The sequence below is a fragment of the Anarrhichthys ocellatus genome, unplaced genomic scaffold (genome assembly GCF_004355925.1).
Source record: "Anarrhichthys ocellatus isolate YVR2014 unplaced genomic scaffold, GSC_Weel_1.0 scaffold25, whole genome shotgun sequence".
In the NCBI taxonomy this organism is placed as follows: domain Eukaryota; kingdom Metazoa; phylum Chordata; class Actinopteri; order Perciformes; family Anarhichadidae; genus Anarrhichthys; species Anarrhichthys ocellatus.
In genome coordinates, this window is record NW_022280055.1 from 541254 (window position 1) to 558941 (window position 17688).

The 17688-nt window shown below is 40.4% G+C and overlaps 2 protein-coding genes across 3 annotated transcripts; one reads left to right on the forward strand and one right to left on the reverse strand.

The window, feature by feature from the left end:
- The first annotated feature begins 2769 nt into the window (after positions 1-2769).
- Positions 2770-6393, forward strand: drc5 (dynein regulatory complex subunit 5). 2 transcript variants are annotated; one of them, XM_031861811.1, is made up of 5 exons: positions 2770-2795; positions 3025-3196; positions 3288-3850; positions 4410-4859; positions 6139-6393. In XM_031861811.1, exons 2-5 carry the CDS (start codon positions 3052-3054, stop codon positions 6307-6309), a joined length of 1329 nt encoding a protein of 442 aa, XP_031717671.1. In that variant the 5' UTR covers positions 2770-2795; positions 3025-3051; the 3' UTR covers positions 6310-6393. The 2 variants fall into 2 exon arrangements, with proteins under 2 accessions (XP_031717671.1, XP_031717670.1); XM_031861810.1 differs by lacking the exon at positions 2770-2795 and having other exon boundaries at positions 2797-3196.
- A 308-nt stretch (positions 6394-6701) lies between these two features.
- Positions 6702-16218, reverse strand: tmem151ba (transmembrane protein 151Ba). The gene is made up of 2 exons (XM_031861716.1): positions 15739-16218; positions 6702-12732 (listed from the first exon to the last, which is right to left on the reverse strand). Exons 1-2 carry the CDS (start codon positions 15820-15822, stop codon positions 11290-11292), a joined length of 1527 nt encoding a protein of 508 aa, XP_031717576.1. The 5' UTR covers positions 15823-16218; the 3' UTR covers positions 6702-11289.
- Positions 16219-17688: the final 1470 nt, after the last annotated feature.

The window sequence follows — 17688 nt, forward strand, 5'->3', positions numbered from 1 at the left end:
TGATCATCAACGTCGACATTACACATTTAGATCTCCATGTCAACGATCACTACTGGAGTGGGTGTCGCGTGTTTAAAAATTGATTTTACATCTTTGGAAAGAAACTTCATTTTGTAAAAATCCTTCTGTCTTTTGGTACCTACACACATGCTGTGTTTCCTAGCAACTAATGCAACATCTCCTTGGGCTCAGAAAGCAAATGGAAGTGTGATGACACCGGCCTCAGCAGCAAGGTGAAGCACTCCGTCCTCCCACTGTAGATACATGTTGCTGCTGTTCTCTGTAAATCCTCTCTGCTTTTGCTGCTGTGAGGCCGCAACAGCCAGAGGACTATGAGCTTGAATTATTAAATAATCAATATTCGATACTCTATATGAAATACCCTGCACTTAAGATGTGTGAGAAAATATCCTGCTGCACGATCAGGTTATTTTATGACACTATTAATAACATCCAAACCTTTTCATTTCCTAATAATGGCGGAGAAGAATTATGTAATTTTGGTGTTTAGAGTTTAGTTCGTCGTGTTTCTCTCTTTCTATCAGGAGATATTACAAGATGTCACAGTAGGAAGAGTGCAGTGTAAAAAAATAAAATGAATAATGGCTGGATTCCATTTAGCTGCTTTGTTTTTATGGTCCTTGTACTGTATGTCCTTCATACTGGCTCACTCTCACACTGTCATGGCTTTATGGTTTATACTGTTTTTTAGCAACCTGTGTTTTTCCCGCCATGACAAGTCAAAATGTCTGCTGTCAAAAAGGCGTGTTCATTGGAAAGCTCTACTTAACCTCACCTGGCTACGGTGTACTTTACTATTGGAATTAACTGCAGCTGATAAACTGCAGTTAATTCCTGTAACAGACTTTAAAGTTATAACTATTGATGTTTTTTGTGTTTTTTCACACTGACTCTACCCAGAGTGCACTGGAACAGCAGCTCACATGGGGGAGTTTCCCTCTTGCGCTGTGGATGGCTAATGTCACGCCAGTCCATTAAAGCCAGAGTAGGAGAGAAGCGTGTGTCTGTCAGGCTGTATTACATGAGGACGACAGTGATGGACTGCCTCGGGGCTACAGTCGGAGTCTCTCCGTCCAACCCTCCATCCCGACTCTTGGAGCAACCTTTTGATGTCAGTAACATCCATCCATCTCTCTCTTGCTCTCTCTCTCTCTGTCTCTCTCTGTCTCTCTCTCTCTCTGTCTCTCTCTCCCTCTGTCTCTCTTTCGCTCTCTCTGCCCTCCACATGGGGAAACACAATCAGTTATTGCTGCATTTTCTACCTGCCTCCATGCATGTGTGGTCATGTGAAAATGTTACACAATTACGCAATTGATGAAAGTAGTTTGAGCTTAGAAGGGATTGGCTGATAGACAGAAAAATAAATCGGCGGCTAGTGTTTCAGTCATGTTTTCAAAGTCACTGGTTCATGCAACTTAAATGTGCAGAATTGATGCTTTTCTTTGCCATATTATAGTAAACTTAATATCTTTGGAGTTTTTTTAAATGGGAATACAAATCTAGAATATAATCTAAAGATTAATTGATAATAAAAAATGGTGTTATTTACATCCCTAACAAAATATTACATCATTATAATCCATCAAAAGTACATCCTCCTACATTCAGACAATGTTCTTCAAGAAATCTTTTTTGGGGCATCTTCCACTGATGCACTTACAAATCTATGTTATGTAGCTAAATAGATAATATGTATTTTAATATACATGCATATCCTAATGACCAGTCTTGACTTGTGTGTTCTATGTAGTTCTACTGAATTTGAATTTATCTCATAATTTACATGCATACAATAACAACAGATTTGGTTGGGGATAGGAAACATATTTACTGTACATTTCCCTTCATTTCTGTGTTATTTAATAACAGTCAGGACTCCTTTACGGGGCTATTTACTGATTCTTACTCTCCTACATTGCACCTGCTTTGTGTTGCAGAAGATGGATTCACTCCAATATGCTCTTATCCAAAGGTCCATCTGCCAGCTTTGTAGAGTCCAAATTTTCCTCATAGCATGATCAGGACAAACACTGCAGCATCTCCAGCACACCGCCTCGTGCAACACTGATACCCCTAAAAACACACGTACTCAGTACTCATCAATGTTCTCATTTTTGTCCAACCGTTAGAATATTACTGTAAGTGAGTCACACTGTTTACACTGTAATCATAATGTTGTGGTCTTCCCCAGGCAGCTCTGTTTTATTCCTGCATTTAATAATTAATAGATACCAATGCCTTGAAGGTAGTTTGGGATTCCTGATTAATATAATTAATTGGTATTTGGAAAACATTTTTTTCTCATCGTGTTTATAGTGCCTGCGGGGAAGTTACGCAGTTTATATCCTCACAAAGGTTTTCTACAAAATATATAATAATCATTTAATGATATGATTATTACTTTCACATAGATAGCACGATACATTCACTAGTGTTGTGTCTGTGGGTCAACCATTGAGGTGCGTTCCATGAATGTCGGAAATTCTGGTTTATGACAGTAAAATATATGCAGAGATAGTGTTGACACAAAATTTCGACAAGGGAACTCGCTATCTCTCAACGTTGTGTTATCAAAAGTTCACTTCATTAATGTCCTCTAAACACTGTAAATGCCAAAAGCTTTTAGCTAGTTATAGCATGTTTAGCGAGGTAAACCGCTCTTTGCCGTAAGATAACTTCAAGGCTGCGTGCGCAATATTTCCGAGGTTCACAAAGTAGACTGAGAGCGTTCTGTGACCAAGGAGACGGTTGAAGCCCAGACCGGCGCAGTACAGGTAGACAGGCTTACATTGAGTTGTGCTTATGTAACTAACGTTAAGTGTTATAAAACAACAACAAAAATACCAATTTATTCCAGGTCTGTCAACGATTCACGACAGCACTTGTAGTAAACTAGTCGCAGTTTAGCTAACTTTTGTGTGAAGGGACTGCTATCCGCTATCAACGGATTGTTAGGATGTGCCACTTTTAATGTGTAATGTAATGTTACTTCTTTTTAACCAGAGGACAGTGTACAAAAACCCTGCAACAATGTCCAGGTCCACTCCCCCTGCAGCCACAGCTAAAGACTCCAGAAGGTGGAGGAGGATCATTGCTGAAGATCCAGACTGGCAGCTGACTCTAGTGCCTTGTTTATCAAACCTCTGTCTGAAAAGCATTGTGAGAAACATTGAGGGTATGCTCTTGTTTTTAGTACCATTATTATACAGACTTTTATACACTTACTTGTAAAATAAATGCAACTTTATGCAAACTTTGTTTTGCAGAAAAGCCCATATTTGAAGAACTTTCGCCTATCCACAAAGACTTTGTGCAGGAGACGCTGTCTACTTCCCTGCCTCTGCACGTGACAGCCAACCTGATCAGCGATGGCGTCTATTGGAAGCGGTGCTGCGAGCAGCGGTGGGACATTTGTGACCTCGCTCATTATGGCCACAGCTGGAAACGAATGTTCCTTGAGAGGCACATGGAGAACATTATTGAGCTTTTTATCCCAGATGTAACCGAGCCGAAGACGGTTCTAGAGATGGTACCTCTTTGTAAGAACTATGTCAAGAGGCTGGACATCTCCCAATTCCTGCCACCTATCAAGGAGCCCCAGGAGGAGGAGGATGGGTCAAAGTTGACATGTGACACTGAGTACGACAGACCGTCTATGGACCACTTTGACTTTAACATCCTGCTCAACAAGCTGACACAACTGGAAGAGCTCCATTTAGTGTACAGGGTGAAACAATGTGGAATGAACTTTGAATGGAAGATGTTTGAGATGACCGACAGAGATTGTGAGTCCCTCGCCAAGGCCCTTAAGTCCTGTAAGACTTTGAAGGTGAATATTGATTGCTCCTCACTGGTTTATGGCTTGATGCCTTTTGTAGAGCCTGACTATATGGACTATGTTTGTTTCTTGTAATTCAGCACGTCTGTCTTTCTTGCCAGTTACAAAGCATCATTGACAGACATTTTACAGTCCCTAATGTCATGAAACAGGAAAATTGTTGTTGGCACTACCCAAGCATTCGATTCATGCTCTATTTACATCAAAGAAAAGACAGCACAGCCTCTGGCTGCAACCTAAATAAGTCACTCTTTGACACAAAAGTTTTGTCACATTAGTTTACTACTGCACGAGAACATGGAATATATCTGCTACTGATTTCTGTGCATGATATCAGAACGGTCCAAGAGATTATTGGGGCTGCATCTACTCAGTGTTTAATCTGTTGATTTTATTTTCACTTAATGCATTTCAGAAGATATGGAAAAATGCCCACCATAACTTCCCAGGTGACTCTTCGGACTGCTTTAGTGTCCCATCAACAGTCCAAAACCCAAAAGATATTTAGATATTTAATCCTGCTAATCGTCATAATATTTTGTTTCTACAGCTTCTGAAGCTCCACCAAAGCCACATTGAGGATAAAAAGTGCCGGCTGCTGGTGAACTACCTTTTGGACCACCCGTCCCTGAGGGAGCTCGACTTCTCTCACAACCTGATCGGAGACAGAGGAGCCAGAGCCATCGGCAAGCTGCTCACCAGGAGTAAACTGGAGACCCTGAACATGTGTGACAACAATATTAGAGGCCCGGGAGCTAAAGCCATAGCTCATGCCTTGTCCGTGAACTCCACCCTTTTGTCACTCAACCTGCGTCTCAACTGTTTGAGAGATGAGGGGGGTCAGGCTATTGGCAAGGCCTTGCTGAACAACAGCACCCTGCTTCACCTGCACCTGGGAGCCAATCAGGTAACAGGGCCTACTGCCATCGCACTGTCCAAGGTTCTAGTTCAGAACAACACCCTGAAGAGCATCAATCTCTCCTGCAACAACCTGGGCGTGGTAAGTAAATTGCTATTTCTAGATCCTTACTAACAGTGGGACACTAAATATAATGTTTTACCTGAGGGTGGTGCCAGAGAAAAGGCCATATTGTTACTGATATAAGGGTTCCAACTGTAAAGTGGCAATTATAGGACATTGGTGACTCAGTTTACTTAATTTTGCACTAATGTCGCATAAACATGTATTTTGTTTAACTTCAGCTGCGCTTCACCACAGTCATTAGACTTCAAACTCTGGAGATCATGTATGTGTGTGCCAAATGTCATGGCATTGCATCGAAATGATTACTCTGTTAAAGGATTAGTTGTTCATTAGAAAATTGATCATTTAAGTCATTTTTAAGCCAAAATAACAAAACCTAACCGATTCTATCATCTAAAATATTGTTTGAAAATGTTATTATGATAAAATGAATGTTTTGGTTGGGTTTTGGACTGTTGATCGGACAAAACAAGCTGTTTAAATATGTCAATTAAGGCTCTCTATTTTCACAACTTTATTACATTTTACAGACCAGATTAATTGAGAAAGTAACTGTCAGATTACTCAACAATGTAAAAAGTCCTACATCCAATAGTTGTAAAGATATAGAGAATTGTCTATTTTTCCTAAGTGGAGGCAAAATAAATATATGAACAAAAGCATTGCAAGTTATCCTTTAAAATGTGTTTCTTTGATCATAATGTGCACAGCAAGTGGTTCTTTTGAAACACTGGATTTCCTTCCCAAAGCATGCTAGTGCCTGCAGAGATAGTACCATGAAGTAACAGACAGAATAGCTTGAAAGGATAAGGCTTTTCAATTATTCATAGACATGTGTGGAAAACACACAATAATGGAAAGCTAAGTAAGTGTTGTTTCCCCGTGAGAGGCAGATCAGATTATCCCCGCCCTTCTCATGCTCCCTCCTATACATGATTTCACCGTACAGTATATGTCTGACTGGAATACACTGCGGAGGATCAAAAATCACCCACATAGCAGAAATGCGCTGTGCAATATCATCAATATCTGTGACCTTGGTCTATACTCTTCACTAAAATAGAAATGCCTTTTTCAGACACAACAATAAAGCAGAGATAACACTCACAATAAGCAGTTTAGAGAGTGTGGGCTTTTTCAGACAGCTAGAGTTGCCGAGGGGTGATTTCTTTTTCAAGGTTATCAAGACTGTCTTCAGACCTCTTCAGAACAGCATCATGTGATGTGTTCAACATGGACATGCATCGCTACCAAATGTGTTGTTTTTCCAATCTCTCTCCCTGTGTGTGTGCAGGATGGAGGTATAGCTCTCGGGGAGGCGATGTCCCACAACACCAGCGTGACAGAATGTGATATCCGTCTGACGGAGGTTGACGAGCAGAGCGCTTCCTCCATCAACCAGGTGGTTTGGACCAACCAGAGTTCAGAGCAAAAGAGACACGCTCGACAGAGCGAAACCAAGTAAACATCAACAAATTCTTTTTGAAGTATGAACCCATCTTTACTAGTCACTGATTCCTGCTTTACCTTATTCATTTAGCCACAGAGCATGGCCACGACTGATTTTTTTAAAAGAATACAGCATATTGTTCATAGTAAGTGTTGAGGAAAGATGTATCTAAACTTACTACATTAAGTTGTCAGCTTTTATGTGTATGTTTCTGATGTCCACAGATAATTGGTACAATAAAAATGATATGATTTCACACAGGGATGTCTCTGTCATCATGTTGCAGCTCATATAGGAACTATAACTTTAAACAACGCAAGTAAAAAAGTACAAGCACAGAAACAAAGACCTCTCCAGTTACGGGAAGAATCTCATAATGAACAACACAAAGAAGCAATTGACACATATTTCAGTGAGCAATTCCGTTTATTGAGGAGCCTTTTGTTTTCATTTTGATACACAGATTTGGTTTTAACTCCTTAAACATCAAGGCAACGTTGTGGTGGAGTTGGAATACATACAGATTTGTGTTGTTGTTTTTAAAACCTATATCTACAGATTAATAATATAATTGTAACACCTTTGCCAGGTAGCAAAAAACACATCTTTACTTGCAAAATCACGAGTTGCTTTCTATAATCATATGAAGAGAGGCAAGGCTATTCTGTAAGTTGATGTTGGACCAGCACATATATCAATCTACATACGAAAGAATACTGATATTCTTCAGATCAGTAATCATTATCAATACTCACACAACCGTTCTGTGTGTGCACCCGATCCTAAATCACTCAAACCCTTCTGACATTTTCAGGTAAATAAAGGTGTACCAAATATGATTTAAAAAATGTAAAAATGGGTTTAAGGGCAACATACATCATTCAAAAGAGTATATAAGAAGCAGCAAAAAGATTCTGTTGGCTGTGTTGCCTGAAACCTTTTACAAAGGATTGTATTGCCATTTGTGACTTAACAAACCCAGCATTTAACATCTGCACATCAAAAATATCCCTGCTTCAGTTACCTAAGTGTGCACGACACATTCAGCTTAGATCCACACCAACAGTCATTCTAACCTCTCGCCTCTATTTTATTTACAGTACAAATCCTTTCTGCCCTACAGTCTTGAAAATCCACAAAATCATTTGAGTACAAAAAGACAAACCCCAGAGCATTCTCGAGTGAAAGAGTACATATCAAAACTACCTAATCCACTAAATACACATGATGAAGGGTCGAGTGCTTTGCATGACAGAAGCTTTTATGCTCGTCTATGGAGGAAAAATGTCTAGTTATGAACCTTCCAGACAGATTTGTAACTGTTTTGAATGTCACTGTTGTTATGTAAACATTGCACCGGTAAACACATTTTCTATTCTTACACATGACTATGTATGGATCACAGTGATGCTATCCGAGGGGCTTGTAGGCTGACCATGAATGAGAGAATGCGATGATGACTTCAGTATAAAACAGTGACTTAAATCCCAAATCATACTCTTAATAGATTTTACATCTCTTGTGGAGTTTACATGCTCTTCCTTGTGGTTTTCCTTATGCTTACACTTTACCTCACAGTACATGGACATTACATAATTCTCTGACTTCTGACCAATGCATTCTGGGATATGATCCAGCCTTTTAGGAGAAAATGAATTAATGATTAATGGGTTCATTTCAATCCCTGTGTGTAATTTGGTTTCCCGCTAAAATGCTATTCATGTTGCTCAAAAAGGTTGCGTAGTACACCATCCATTAACCATTAAAGGGAGAGTTTGACAATTTTGGAAAAGACGCTTATTTATTTTAATTTTTATGAGGGTTAGAAGAGAAGCTGAATACCACTGTCATCTGTCTGCTGATGTCATACAGCCAACGAGCTGCGTAAAATAACAACTTGTCGTTTCAGTTTTTGTTCAGGTAAAACAAACTAGATAAAACGTGTTGTTCACCCTGTTTCCAGTCTTTATGCTAAGCTGAGCTAACCCGCTGCTGGTGGGAGCGTCATATTAAATGTACAGACATCAAAGTGGTATTCATCTCCTCATCAAACTCTCTTCAAGAAGGCAAAAAAGTGTATTTCCCCAAATGTATGTCTCTATATACAAACTATTTCTTCAACAATCAAAGAGAGTGTTCTAAATACACAAGTGCCACGAATACCAGGACCTGGAGTCGGTTGCCCCAGCTGGTCATAAGTTCAAACATCTCCATGTTATAAATATTTACTAAGTGGAGATTTACACATTGCTAAACTATAATGGGTTGCACCACACAAACTACTTCTTATGTTGAGATAAGTTGTTGCTAAACTAACACTGTACATGATCTATTTATATTGAAACGGTAATATGGTCAACATGTATGAGCTGACACTTGATTGAAGTTTGCTATCATAACAATGATGCATGAATAATTTGTTATTATATTTCACAAACATATAATATACCTCAATACCTTTCAATATACCTCAATTTATAAAACGTTATGTCAGTCACGAAATGACGAAATAACTCGCTAAGACATTTCTGAAGTTCTAATGGTGCAACCCGATACTAGCTAGTAGTTAATAAGAACTTAAGAAGGACTTAAAGATGGATTTATGAATAGCTGGTGGGACCAAAATCCTGGAGATATCTAACATGTTGCTCCGTTGTCTCTCACCTGCTTCTCCACCTTTGTTATCTGGAATGGGAACATGAGCAATGTAACGTCAGTGCGGTTCGTCATCCTGTGTTCACAAACCTCTCATTTAAAAATCGGTTATGATCCTCGCTGAAGCCTTTTGAAAAGCAAAATAAACCTGAAGTTTAGAGAAAGGGGTGATGACCGGGTTTTGGGATGTTGCTGCAAAGCAGAATCTTTGCCCTGAATACTATCCTGAGTTGGAGGGGCTTGCATAGATGACCCATGAGTTGTAAAAACTGTTCACAGAATGTTTCAATGCTAAATCTGTGTTTTTAATCATGCCTCGCTCCCTTTGACTAATTTCCGAGTGTTCTCTAGTATTGCTACAAAGATAGTCTGCAACTCCAAACTCAACATGGAACGTAATGAGTAGTGGCTAATCGGTCACCATTTAACAGTACAGGCTCATTATTGTGAAGGATAGAGTTGAAACAGGAAGTAACACGCAATGTTCGCCCACGGACAAGATTCTGATATTTAATATTCTTGGACGTTGTAATGGTTTTAATGAACTTAATGGTGGAGAATGATCTGTCCATTCCAGTTCATCTTTCACTGCAGGTCTCGTGAGATGAGGACTTGTTCGTACAGAAACGACTCTATTTTCACGGTTAAAATGAGCTAAATTGTTACTACTTCTATATAATATTTGTTTGAAAAGTTTTCATCTCTGTTTCCATTTTACATTAATTGTTGTGCATGGCCTGACAGTAAATTAAAATTAACCGTGACTGAGATACTGCACGCACTCATTTGAGAGGAAGCCTTTTTTTTTTTTTTAGTTCTTGAAAGTAATCCTGTCATATTATTAAATCTGACACTATCAGTAGTGAATCCAGGCCTCTTCCTATTTCTGGCGTCTTTGATGGCCAGCTCTCTGGCTGTCTCTCTGATATGCATCAGCAGCAGCAGCAGCAGCAGTACACGAGAGCTGTGTTATATCATGAGGAGAATCATCTGAAAAACATTTAGGGCCCGATTCTTAAAACCTTATGTATTTTAAACCATAATAATAAAAGGTTTCTCCTATGCCTTGTATACCGTGTGTTATTATGAGTGTAAGACTTGTTTTAATAGGAAGATGTCGAGATGAGATGACTTTAGTTACGATGGCTCATGCTCGTCAGTAACAGTTGATCGCTAGGCACTTAAATAAGGAGGTAGGCTGAATAGAAATATTGCCGAATATTAAACTTAATACAGCTTTCAGATTTTAATCTAGCTGAGTTGACAATGATTCATTAATATCATGGTGAGGTTTATTACTTTGCAGTTGGCCATTATAGAAAATGTGCAGTTTATAGTAATTAACAGTTTGAAGAAGTGTTGTTGATTCAGTTTTAAGTTCTTGTGTCCTTTAGCTCTCCTGTGCTAAATTATTCATCGACTGTGTCGCTATATTTAGAAAGCCAGTAAGTATAATGTCATCGCAGTCAAGCCGATGTCTGCTAACTTGATCTTTCAGCATCTGCATCAGAGGATTATTTTTATACTATGGAAATGTGTTCCTTTTGAAATAGATTCCCATCAGCATTGACTTTGAAAGAACAGATTTAAATCAGCCAGTATCAAAAGGTTACACATGCAGATGTTTATATTTTAGATTTGGGCCAAAGTTAGCGTCACTTTGTCAGAGCCATAAGACGTGTATTTTGTTTCAGCAAAAATATTTAGTCTTGTTATACAGTATATGCTTTGACAAGGAGGCTGATATCCCTGCATTTCCTCTCATAATTCACCTAATTCCCATGACTCACATGATGTGTGAGTCAATGATTTTCTCAATATTTCTTAATTTCTCATTCGGACGTCCGTTAATTGTTGTATCCCTTTCATTTCTTGCCAATTTCTTGGTAATTTCAAAACCCATATTAGGCTCCAAATATGTAAAAGTATTACTCATGTCCTTTTCTCTGACTAAGATCTACAAATATGGCATTTACAGTAGGATGTGACTCCCCTTGGAATTCCTTGGTTATTTGACTCTTATCCTTATGGTAGGACAGTACGTAACTTTTTGGCAATTTGGTCCTTTAAAGCCGCATTGTATTTAAACAACAGTCTCTCATCGACAGCATCAACTTTTCCTCTGACTTATTGACTGTACTGTAAGGACTTTCCCTGTTTCTAGTTACTGTATCTTCAGAAAAAAATCCTTGTTTGTGGTAACTTGTAGGTGACCACGTTACGTCTATTGTAAAAGGGAGAAGCAGAAGTCAATGTTATCCCAGCCCTGGTGTACAGAGTTTCCTCACTCTGTTCCTGTATCATTAGATCCCATGCTCAGGTAAGTCTGGCAGCTGCGGGTCATAGAGAAGTCTCCGCACAGGAGCCGTTTCTGTGCAGGGAGCGGTGGTCGTGGTTGAGGCAGCCTTCGTTGCGATGCACAATGAGCACTGGGAAGCACAGAGCGTCCTGGTAGGCTGGAGGGTTCTCCTCACTTGTCTGCTGACCTGACAGACAGTGCGTGCTCTCTGTGGGGCAGGACCGCTCGTTCAAGCTCCCGCTGCTCCTCCACAGGCAGCTCCGCCTGGATCCGTACAACCGACTCAGCGAGAAGCGGCTGGCGCTGAAGGGGATGCGGGGGCTCCCCGTGTTGCAGATGCTGAGGGCACTGCGCGAGAAGATGGAGGAGCTGCTGATGGCACGGTGGCAGCGTTCACAGTTCTGCCTGTAGCTACCGTACCCTCCACATACGGAGTAGTTGTTACAGCTTCCTGAGAGCTGAGCCAGATCCATGAGAACAGCCTCCGAGTAGCTGGGCACCAGCTGCTGGTTGGAGCGGATGTGCCACTCCAACTCCGTGCTGTCGATCGTGTTGACTCGTGGGATGTGTCTGCAATGTGGTCGCTCCTCAGACGGGCTTACTGGCACATAGTCAAAGCCAAACAGCTTCTCTACATGGTAGTGTACACAGGCAGTGTGGTACTCTGTCAGCACCCGCAGAGGCCAGGAGAGGGTGAAAGCAGCTGCCACCCAGAAAGAGGAGTTGGCTGCGTACCAGGGAAGGTGATTAGGATCAGAAAAGGCAATCATATACTCCTTAAAGTCTACATTCTTCAGGTGCATCCCCTCGCGTGCCTCCATGTAGTCATCCAGGCCCTCGTTCTCTGTGAAGAACCTGGCCCGCTGGGTCAGGTAAGAGTTTTCTGACTCCACATTGGCAAAGCTAAAGCACTTAGTGAACCTCAGCCTGGTGATGGGGAAGTCCTCCATACCCAACAGGTGCTTTGCGATGTCCTTAACCCCACAGTTCCCGTAATCAAACTCCGCCTCAGCCACATGGGTGTTGACTCGCTCATGGTAGACCTGCGTGGTGGTGTAGGCATCTCCATTACGGTAGCGTGTCACCTGCCGCGTCCTCCTGATATAATGGTAGCTAATGGCCTTCCACCAGATGCAGGGCGTGGCCTGCTGCATTCGCTGGATGCGCTCCGCCACACTGTCAACATCCACCTTGTACTGTAGCTCATTCCTGGTGTAGCAGTGCCAACACTCCACCAGGTAGACCACATAGAGCATGACCAGGAAGGCCAAAGGGATGTAGATGTAGCCGTTGGAGCAGGGACTGTCGTGGTACATCATAGACTTTCCCTTGTAAGCGCTGTCGAAGGAGAGGCGTGTGACCTTGGTCACCTGGCACCAGGCCATCACCCCGACGCAGCCATACATCAGCAGGGACAGCAGCAGGCATTTCCAGTGAGTTTCCTGACACAAGGATTTAGTCAAGGACTGCTTCTGGGGCCGCTGCTGCAGAAAGATGAGAAGACAGCAATACGTCAGTGGAAGAATACTGTCAATACATTCTGTTTATATTCCTTCCTCGAAGTAAATGGCTCATCTGTGTGTATTGCCACAACAGTTTCTCAGAGTATAACTCAAAAACACTCAAAGCAATTAGGAACATAGAGGCTTTTGTTGCCTGTAATTACACACTTCAATATAAAATTGAGAGTGACCTAAATATCTGTTTGGTATAAAGTTAGAAAAAGTTTTTTAAAAGTAGTGGCTCGTGCAAATGAAATATTGAAGGAAATATTCTGCGTCATAAGTGCTTTGGCATAGTTTATGCATGAGCCGCCAGCCGATTGCTTATGCCTTGGTCTGTGCTTTTTATTATCAAAAGAGTCACCCGCTCTTATAATCAAATTCAAGAAGAAATTGCTGATTAATGCAAAAGCACCATGTTGAGAATATACGTTGATGTCAGTAACACGTTGAGCTTCTGTTTGCCTGGTATGTGGGTGTGCACGTGGCCATAGTGTGTGTGTTTAAAGAAATGATATTTGAGAATAGGAAAGAAGCAAAAAAGCAGAAATATTATGAGCGGTAGATACCACGTTTAATGTCAAGCCGGCCAGAAAAAAAGCAGTCCTTTGACTCTGGCAGCATAAAGCTGGTGCCATCCTTTATCACCGCGGGGGCACATTAAGCCCCAGTGCCTGCATCAAGAGCTAGTCACGCCTTTTGGGAACCCTGCTCACACAAACCTGGCAGAGATGCAAAAGCCCAGGGAAGAATGAATTTTAACAAAATTAATTCAAAGAATTTGCATTACAGACATTGCACTTGGGCAGAGCCTACTGTATAGACACACTGATTCAGTTGAAAAAATACGGTTATCTTCTCGATCTCTTACATAGGTCAGCCTCTGCATACGTGTGACCACAACAACCAGCATCACTGCATTGATGTATTGAATTCGATATGTCAGCTCTGGGCTCTTTGAGCTACAGACGAGCATAAATAATAGATGTTTTTCCTCCATGATTATCTCCCCCACCTTGGCCACATGGTCCCCAAGTCCCTTGCCAACCTAAGACTCCACCCCACAGGGAGAAAGGGATTAACATTGAAATTCCCCATTGAGATTAACGTACTGCAGCAGGAGAATTTACTCACTAGCATTCTGTACACGCTGAACAACTATAATCAATACAACATGACATACTTTGTGGCTCATGTTACACTTTACAGCCTCTGTTTAAGCACCAGGAATAACGACGAACAGTTGTGTAGAAGGAAACAGTTTTCATGGAAACCAAATATACACATAATATATATGTGGAAGTATTTGATTAAAGACATGCCAATGAATGAAATAAGCAAAATTATAATCTCGAAACTGCAGTCATGTAAATGTGCAGATATGTAAATTAAGGTGTAGCTCACAAAGTTCAATTACACGCCAGTTTCAGCCTTAACATAAAGTATTATACCAGAGATAGAGGCTTCAAGAACAGTGAGTTGGACACTAACTGGACTGATAGTAACTTTAAAATTACGTTTCAATTAAAAACTCCCTGCTTGAGATCATAACAGAGCTGTTCATTAGGCCTATGGATGGCAGAAAAGGAAGAAAGTGACTCACCACATTAACACAGTGGTGTTGACATTGTTGATACATTAGACACAGACATTCTTGTGGCTTCCTTGTATAGCAAGAAAGACCTCTTATTGGAAATACCTCACACATTTGTCATGCAGGCACACCCACAGCAGACGAGAGAGAAATCCCCCCCTTCACTGTATTTTTGATTTCCGACAGGTTCAGTTGGCCGGAGGCTCTATCATTAAATTTGACATTTGGCAGCAATTGAGCGTATGTATTGTACACTCCCTTTACACAAGAATGCACAAATGTAAAACTAAACATAAAGAGAATAGAAAAAAAATGCTCTATTATTTTCATACCAGCCTGCCTGTTTGTATCCTAATGCCTTTGAGGTTTACTAATAGTGGTTTACTTTAGTCATGTCCGTAAACTTTTAGGTTGTCTTTATCTAATACACTTTACATTATATATTATTAAAATCCAAAAAACAGTTTGTTATGAAACCTAATCAATATTTTAAAAAACAAATGGTTCAGTCAGAACCTTCAAGACTGGAGAAGCTTCACAATTCACGAGACCACTGTGGCGCCTTTAACTAAGTGCCTCTCTCAGTCATGGACACTTTCTCTTGACATAATAAGACCAACGGGGTTATATAAAAACCCTCTTGTGTAATGGACATGTAACTTATCCAACATGTGTGTTTGAAGGGGAAGTCTACACAGTCACAACAAAAAATACTACTTTTTTTGCTCAGGTAATAGATCCCTAATGATTTTAATTTATATTTCCACATGCAAGAAACATTTGAATGTGCGTGTCTCTGTTGTAATGGAGTCAATACAATCTGATGTTGACAGCAACAGAATATCCTTATTAAGATATTTCACTTTAGTCCTCGCAGATAATTAAACTCACTGTCTGGAGCAAGACTTCTTTGTCTTTGAAGTAACAAACCCACAAAGATGTTGTTCATGTTAGGAGTTTTCTTATGGAAAAATAACAGTGTGGAAACATTTGAAGAAAATGGCCATTCTTATATTCTCTCATTATTGTAACAGCGACAGTGATATTAGACAGTTTCAGTTATCTGAAGACCCTTTTGGAGCCTTTCCAGGACGCACAAGGGGTCCCCAAACCCCATTTTGGAAACTTGTCTGAGGGGGAAACCATGCACGTTCACACTCTCGGGTGCGCGCTTGGACGCACAGGTTCATCTATTAACCTACTGCATATTAGGCAATTAATACAACTGTATTAATACAACTAATCTCCAAGCGTCCCGTGCACGTTGGCCCCATTTAAACCCGGATCTCCAAAAACGAATGATTATAGTTAGATAATTGGGATTCCACTGTTTCTTACCCCCATGCATTTGGATAAGAAAACTGGCCTTCACATTGCAAACAATGAGTCCTCACCTCCTCTCGGGGACTGTCCTGCTCCTCTTCGGGAACGGTGGTGGTGCTGCTTTCACTGGCCGTTGCAGCCGATGCTGGGGACATGATGACAACGGTACAACAAAAACCAGGTCATGGATCTCCTGGTGGGATGGAGGGTTTCCAAATCAGGGTGATACATAAAGACACCGCAAAACCCCTCTGTGCATCATCCATAAGAAACTCGTCCGGCCGGAAACCCAAGTAGAAACGCTCAAAACATGCACCATCCCAGCATCTTCCAGGTGGGCAGACGTCGGTATCGGCTACTGTAATCCGGTCATTGTGCCTCCGAAGACGTGCAAAATAGGCTGAGACTCCTCCCGCGACGAATGCTGCGAGGGATGCAATGTTAGGAAATGGCAAAGGCGGCAGTCAGCTCCTCTCCCTGTAGGCAGTGCCCATAGCAGCCAGTGAAGCTGTGAAGCGAGACAAAGACGAAAGGCAGCGGCACGTGTGAGCTGCCAGCCCGACGCCACAATGTAAATAACTCACACAAGTAGAATCACAACACACACAGAGGCGGTGCTGCAGAGAGGGGCCCACCCCCCTGCATCCTATTAGCTGCAAGACCATCTCTGTATGGACCAATTATGATAATAATAAGTATATCCACTTTAAAAATGAAGGCTTTAATACTGTAAGAAATGCATTAAAAAAAAGTTGCTTATTGCAGGAATATAGCCTACAGCTAAATATAGGCTTGTGCTTGTTTTTTTTTTTATATTAACACATAATATTTAACCCCCACAGTAAACTCACTATTGAGCAACAAACACATACAGGAAAAACATAATGTATGTAATACAATAGGGCTGCAGCAATTGTGTAATGTTCATTAAGATTAATTATGAATACATAATTGTAAGAACATAAAAATGTGCAGTGTGATAGAGCCTGACGTCCCTTTCAAGCCAATGTTTAAAGATTTAAAGTATAAATATTTTTGTCGTGATATTTTTGTTAACTGTGGGCGATTGAATCTTTCGTCTTTGTCATTCATAAGGCCATATTTCTTCTGTTTAATCACATAAACACTGATTAATCTAGCTAAATCCAGTAGTGACAGAGCAACATTTTATTTCATGCTTCCAGAATTCTTAATGCTATCCTCTTTGAGATTGAAACCTGTCAACAGACTTATTATGATTTTTAGATTGAGGACTTTGTTTTTGTGAAATAGAAGAAGGAAGAAGAATGTATTCCTGCATTCCTGCAATTCTGCATTCCTGCCATTTCTGTCCTTTGTAAAAAGGAAAAAATAAATGATAGCTGGGTTATTCCTGATCTTTTGGGAGTTCAAAAATGTAATCTCTGCTTACATATATTATCTATTCTTGTAGGCCTCTACCCAAGACAGAGAATATGGGGCAAATAGGAACTTTTCGTACCTTTTTGACAGAGATAAATAAATATAAAATATGTTTTATGTTTCTGTAAGACTTATGTAAACTGGCTTGTTCAGGTTAATCCTTTGAATAATAATGTGTCTGTGGTTTCATGCTGCAACCAGTGACAAGCCTAAAGATTACGACTTCTAGTATGTCAATACTCATATGCAACTCACCAAGAATGATCCTTACCTTTAACCTGTTAATATGTTTGGCATTGTGTATATTTTGGATTTGTACCTTATTGATATTTTATATTTGCAGTTTATTTGTACTCTTTCATATTTTATACTTCAACTGCTGTACAACAGTTTTCCTTGAGATAAATAAAGTCAACGTATATCTTGCTAAATGATTAGTTGTGATTTAAAGTAGAACATGTTTTACTTGTATAGTTCAATAAACTCAGAGCTAGATCCACTGAAGTTGTGGTATTTTTTAATACAGTTTTATTTTGAAAATCTCATCACTTCCGCTTTTACTTTGACAGTTGAATCTTGACGCTCTTTCAGTTCAAGCTATGTGTGGCGCGAGAGTGTAT